Source organism: Chaetura pelagica, unplaced genomic scaffold (genome assembly GCF_000747805.2).
Source record: "Chaetura pelagica isolate M959 unplaced genomic scaffold, ChaPel_1.0 scaffold83, whole genome shotgun sequence".
In the NCBI taxonomy this organism is placed as follows: Eukaryota; Metazoa; Chordata; class Aves; order Apodiformes; family Apodidae; genus Chaetura; species Chaetura pelagica.
Window position 1 is genome coordinate 1,828,593 of NW_009952893.1, and position 6,989 is coordinate 1,835,581.

At 40.8% G+C, this 6,989-nt stretch overlaps 1 protein-coding gene across 1 annotated transcript in view; it reads left to right on the plus strand.

The window, feature by feature from the left end:
• The window catches only part of CLVS1 (clavesin 1), a 95,723-nt gene extending 93,775 nt beyond the window's left edge, over positions 1–1,948 (plus strand). The window contains exon 5 of the mRNA XM_009995540.1: positions 1,861–1,948. Within this exon, the coding sequence (XP_009993842.1) occupies positions 1,861–1,948 (88 nt within the window). The remainder of the gene's footprint in view (positions 1–1,860) is intronic.
• The last annotated feature ends 5,041 nt before the right edge of the window (positions 1,949–6,989 follow it).

Consider the following 6,989-nt stretch of genomic DNA (forward strand, 5'->3'; position numbering starts at 1 on the left):
ACTAACCACACCCTTTCTAATGCACCCCAGGATGCCATTGGCCTTCTTGGCCACAAGGGCACATTGCTGGCTCATGGTCATCCTCCTGTCTACCAGGACCCCCAGGTCCCTTTCTCCTACACTGCTCTCCAGCAGGTCAGCCCCCAACCTGTACTGGGAAATGGGGTTGTTCTTCCCCAGATGCAAAACTCGACACTTCCCCTTGTTGAATTTCATCAAGTTTCTCCCTGCCCAACTCTCCAGCCTGTCCATGTCTCGCTGAATGGCAGCACATCCTTCTGGTGTGTCAGCCACACCTCTTAGTTTAGTGTCATCAGCAAACTTGCTGAGGGCACACTTTGTTCCGTCATCCAGGTCGTTGATGAAAATACTGAACAGTACCAGTCCCAGTACCGACCCCTGAGGGACTCCACTAGTCACAGACCTCCAACTAGATTCCGTCCCATCGACCACAACTCTCTGACTTCTTACTTTCAACCAGTTCATGATCCACCTCACTACCTGATCATGAAGACCACACTTCCTCAGCTTATCTACAAGGATGCTGTGGAAGACAGTGTAAAAGGCTTTACTGAAATCAAGATGAACCACATCTACCACCCTACCATCATCTATCCACCTGGTTACTTCCTCATAGAAGGCTGTAATGTTGGTCAAACATGTCTTTCCCTTGGTAAAACCATGTTGATTGCTCTTAATGACCCCCTCATCCTTGATATGCCTAGAGATAGTGCCAAGAATAAGTTGTTCCATCACCTTTCCAGGGATGGAGGTGAGGCTGACCAGTCTATAGTTACCCAGGCCCTCCTTCTTGCCCTTCTTGTAGACTGGAGTGACATTTGCCAGTCCTTAGGCACCTCTTCTGTTGGCCACGACTTACCAAAGATGATGGATAGTGGCCTAGCAATGACCTCCACCAGTTCCCTCAGCATCCATGGGTGCATTCCATCCAGACCCATGGATTTATGGATGTCCAGATTGCTTAACTGATCCCTAACCTCATCTACCAAAGCAAACTCCTCCTTCATCCTGACTTCTTCTGGGGCTTTAGGGATCTGGGGCTCCTGGGGAGAGTCTGCAGCAGTAAAGACAGAGGCAAAGAAGGCGTTCAGCACCTCTGCCTTCTTTATATCCTCTGTCTCCAGGGCACTCACCTCATTCAGCAGTGGGCCTATATTGCCTCTAGTGTTAGTTCTATCTGCAATGTATTTGAGGAAGCCCTTTTTACTGTCCATGACCTCACTAGCAAGATTTAGTTCCAAGGAGACCTTAGCTTTCCTAATTGTCTCCCTACATCCTCTGACAACAGTCCTATATTCCTCCCAAGTGGCCAGCCCCGCCTTCCATGGTCCATAGGTTCTCTTTTTCCACTTGGGTTTACCCAGCAGTTCCTTGTTTAACCCTGCAGATTTCCTGGCTCCCTTACTTGATTTCCTACCCATTGGGATGCTCTGATCCTGAGCTTGCAAGAAGTGGTCCTTGAATGTTGACCAAGTATCTTGAGCCTGCAAGCACTTGTACAAATGACTTTGCTTTTCAGTAAGAAGCTGAACATGCAGTTTTGTCCTAGGAAGATGTTAAACACCAACAGATCTCATGGTGTCTCAGGATCAGGCCTGATCAGTTGCTGAGGGCGCCCGGTGTTATGAATAGTAGCTTCGGGCTAAATACTTTGCAAGCATTGAGATCTGCAGTGAGTCACGTCCCTGTTCATATTCCGAGGAATGCTTGTCAAATTCCTTCTGCATTCCACAAAAAAGACAAAAAAAGCCAAAAAGGTGAAAAATGGACAAAAGCAAATATTATTCCATGAAGCTTCTGCAGCAGCCTTGGCTAGCACGTTTATCTTTTTGCTTTCAGGTCGCAGTCGGTGGTGGAAGCTGGGACGCTGAAACACGAAGATCAGGGGGAAAGCGAGAACACCCAACCGCTGCTGGCTCTGGACTGAGCTCCCATGCACCAAACACACACAGATACATTGACAGGCTTCCACCCTACCCATAACCCCCAGAGTACACACACACACACGCACCTGTTTTGCTTGAGAACAAGTCCTTCATGTGTCCTGAGCAAGTGACAACTGCCACCAGCCATCTGTCCATACAGCCAGCGCTGACGAGGAACTGAGATGTTTCTATCGACACAGGAGTCTGTCCATAGACAAATAATTTGTTTTTCTTTTTGACTTCTGACATTAAAATATTGGAAATAATGGGACTGCATTCTCTGTTTAAAGGAACGACGTGTGTCTGTGGAAGTTTTCCTGAAGCCTCCAGCAGAGATGCTTGGTTTTATAGAAGCAGTGGTTAAATGTGTTTTAAAGAAAGATTCTCAGATTTAAACTTGACACTGTAATCAGCAGTTTAGTCTATCCCAGAGAGCAGAAACAGCAGCATCTACAGTGTGCTTAAGTTTTACATAAGGATTTTTGCATTAAAAAAAAAAGTTGATAATGCCATTCAACATGACACTTTGTGACTGCCTCATCCATGCTGCTTATGGGGGGAGGGCGTCACTTCTTTCAGTATCTAGTGAAAATTAATTTTAAATTTTGAAGCCCTTATAAAACTATTAGCTAGGTGGAATGTGCTGTGTGGGCATTAGACACATAATTTGAAATGCAATTATTTAATTTTTAACAATGTGTTTTTCCACAGGCAGCTGGGGAGCCTATATCAGATACATGTGTGTGTATGTACGTGTACGTGTGCACGGGGGGTGCGAGGGAGACCCATTGGACACATTCAGTAGTGATTAATGGTTCAATACAGATTGTTTCATTTAGGTCTCAACAGCAAATAAGAGCTCTGCAGAGCTATTTACCCCCCTTCCCTTGTGCAGTCAGTGAAAGGTGTCGCCAGAAGGGTATTCTGATTGCAGGTGAGGGCCATGGTTAAAATGAAAAAGGAAAACTTAGAATGAATTACAATACAAGCTACTGCCAGAAGGAAATTTGGAAAAATAGAAGAACTAAAATGCCAAAGACCAGTTTGTTAGTTCTTTATTTGCTCTAGCTGCAAAGACAGTCCCATCCCTTCACTGAAATGGAAATTGGATTAAAGAAATAAAAATCGTTATCGAATTGAATGTTCAGTGACTTTATTTCCTAAAACAGTTACAACCACTGTACACACCTTTAGTCTTTAATTAAACTGCCAGACATTGACAATTTGCTAGAACAAGCAGCTGCCAACACCATATCAAAGGTAGCAGTATAAACCATATATATAAATGAGATGATGATGGGCACAGGATTTTTTAGTGTGCCTCTGGAACATCTGCCATATTCATAAGTGATACACTGAAGTGATCATATAGTTCAACTGGACATGGTCTGCCTTAGCAGATGGATGGATTAACAAAACACTGTCATTATCTACAACAACATTTTAATCCTGCACAGGGCAGAAAAGACATCCTGCCAGATCCTATCAACACACCAGGGATGTACCCACTAGCATTTGTACAGAGTAGCCTCATTCAGACTAACTTTCTTCTGCAGCATTGATACTGAGCCTGGCCTCCATGATAGTGTGAGTCTTCAAGGCAGTGGATGGTCCCAGCAAGGCAACACAGGAGTTAGAAGCAGAAGCTTGCAACATTAAACAGATAAGAGGACTGAGCCCATTTATCTTTGGGATATCCTCCATTCCCCCTCCACTGGCATTACTGCCTATTACAGAAAACTAGGATATCAACTCCTGGTAACAGGGCCCAGTTCCCCTCCCTGGGCTCATGAAGACTCACAGGCATTTGTATTTGTCACAGAGAACTTACTTAGAGCAGAAAGTAAAAAAATAAACAGACAAAAAAAGACAGACATTGGCTGTTGTACTGCAGCATTAATGAAGAAATACTTTGGTTTACAATTTTTCTCTGTTAACTCACTTACCTCCACTGCCTTTGAATCTTTGTGATGACCTGCTACAACCACTGTTCATTCAAGTGAGACTTGTTCTGCCCAAGTGCAAATATCACTGAAATACCAGCCCTAGAGGATTAAACCTCATGGAAGATTAGAATTATTTATTTTCTTTACCTGTGACATGAATAAATACATGTAATGCCTTGTATACAACTTTTGATGCCTGTATGTAACTGCAGGATCATATCAGAATCTGTGCTTGCAAGCAAGGTAACTACAAGACAGGAAAGGAATCAACCTCCTAACAATGTGACAAGTATGTACTGCCTTGCAAACAGGAGACAATACTGCCCTACTCTGTCATTTCTCTCTGCAAATAAATCTAAATAAAGTATTTAAATTGCAATGGTTCTCCATTTAAAAAACCTAAACATTTCCATTCACTTCTTCCACTGGCATTTCCAATGGTGAAAAACTTTTTCAAAATGAAATAAATGCTGGTTGGTATACAGGAATAGCTAAAGTAATACACCATCTATTCACTACATTATTTGTGTAGTTATATATATCCTCCCTTGTATATAGCTAATGCAGTAATGGTACCTAATAAAAATATAGGCTCTCAGCTCCTTGAGAGGTAGGCACAGAGTAGATCCACTTCAGTGTTGCAGGAGCTATTTATAAAGCACCTTGTCATATTCAAGGCACTAAAGAATTTAAATGGCCAATATGTCACTCCACAATTTAATAAACAGTACACACATATCTTGGGTAGATTACTTTTATCTATTTGCCAATTGAAACTGCAAAAAGATATTAGCCTTCAAAGGAACAATGAAACAATCTGAAGGACGGCATGGATTTTTACAAATAAAGCCCCAAAAGTTTCTACCATTCATTTAGTATTTACTCAGCTACAGAAACTAAAATGTAACATTAATAAAAATATTCCTAAACCTTAAATTTTGGTTTAATCAGTTCTTTTTCTTTACAAACTGTGTTTTTATTTTACAGAACTACAAAATTATTTATAATTTGTACTGTTTGATCACTTTACAGAGATACAAAACAACCTCTGAATAAACAACTACCAGGAGATTAAACAATTTTTTTCTATGACCCCCCACAATAACGAGTACCTTATTTCCAGTTTTGCACATGATTCCCTAAAGGTCTCCAAAAGTATCTTGATATTTTCTTAAGCGTGAAACTTATAAATCTTTTCAGTTTTCATGATGGTTAACTGAGAACTGTTACTTTCTTGCATATTATTTATAGTCTCAGTGTTATTTTTTATACGGACAACATATTAAAGCCTAATTATCATAGCTGTCTAAAACTGACTCTTGATCAGAGAGGGTTTATCAGTTTAATAGTCAAAAAGGAAATTAAAGTCCACACTTCCAGAAACTGGTTACACTAATTTATGGTGCAATCACCAAGAGTTATATGGCATTACAAGATTTAATTACCTAGTAAAATAGAAAATCTGAAAAGCATTCAGTTGATGGGAACACCAGGCTCTTATCTGCATTTTGCTTGAGCAGACATGGCATTCTGGTCACTATACCAGACGTACCATGACGTAGTCTCTGCAGTACCAAACCACTGAACATTAAACAAATAAGATGACTGTTCAGGTTCTTTTGGACAACAAAGCCAAAGCTGTGGAGATGAAGTAACTTCAGTGTCTCCTCACTTAGTGTTTGTCTCTCAAAACCCTCCAAAATGATGCCCCTGCTCTTGACAAGCCCTGAGCATCCTAGCACACTGATCCACAGCCAGCTGGTTTTGCAGCTGAATAGATAACAGCCAGCCATAAACATCTCAGTAAAACCTCAGGTCTCTCTTTCCTTTTAGTGTTCTTAGAAGTAAACAGTATAAGGTCCTACCATTAAACAGTTCAGACCCAAAAGACCAGCCAACTGTCTAAATATCCAACAAGTTTTCTTTCTTGAAAATAAGGCCTTTTTATCATACAGCGAATCCTGTATGGCCAATACAGAGCATAGTGTCAACAGTACTGGGATAAAATTACTTCAGCATTATGTCACAGAAATCAAGACAAGGAAAACATCATTAGGTCAATTAAAGAAACATTCTAGCACCCTGTAGGATGCTGGCAGCAGAAGTTAAGACCACTTAATAACATGAAGCCCTTTGTGTGTTCTGCATTCTGGCAGGAAACCAAGTCAGAGCTTGTCCTCTACCCAAAGCATGCGAAATTCTTCATGTATTTTTTCTGCTGAATGACCACCCAAGGACAGCCTAGAAGGAGCCCCTGGAAGGAGATGCCTTAGACTCTTGCTGGATAGAAAATGGATATCACAACACAAGCCTTTGTAAAGACAGGAGAAACAGCAGTTCACCACATGGTCCTAAGAACTGTCAGGCACTTTCAGATCTGAGCCTACAGATGTCACATTTGCTCAACATCTTCCAAAAATCACATTGTCAAACTGAAGGCTGCCTGCTAACTAAGAGAACTATTATTTTATTTTTTTTTTTAGCAGAACAAAGCTTCACTAAGCAGCTGATTATGCAAGTTTTTGTTTGCATTTCCAGGAAGGTGAGAGAAGGCCACGCTTGGCAAAAATGAAATACGTAGTGTTTTCCTTCTGCTGATAGCTAGACATGCACTTACATATATATAATATTTTTTAAAATAGTGGTTGATTAAAGATTTGTTCATAATTATGCTAGAAAAATACAGTTACTCAGGTAGAAAAAAATATAAACCACGCATGATCCATTCACATTATCTACAGTTGGCAACACAGGGACATGTTCTATGCCTTAAGCAGCTAACATTACAACTGCATACTGATTTTCAAAGTTGGTTTTGTGCATATGTTTGTAAATATCTTACATGTTGCTTCCCAAATAAAAGCCTGGGAAGTATCTCCCAGATGTAGAATTACAAATCTCATGCCTGAACATGGTTGAGCAGGTGACCAGTTTTGTACACATAATACAGACACGACAAAAGCATCTGCACATTCCTCAGCTTGAAAATCCAGACCTATTGCTCTTTGGCTGACAGGATTTGTATTTTCAAACTTGCAGCCAGAAAAAAAAATAAAAAAATCATATCAGTGCTGTATCAGTATGAAAAAAGAATGGC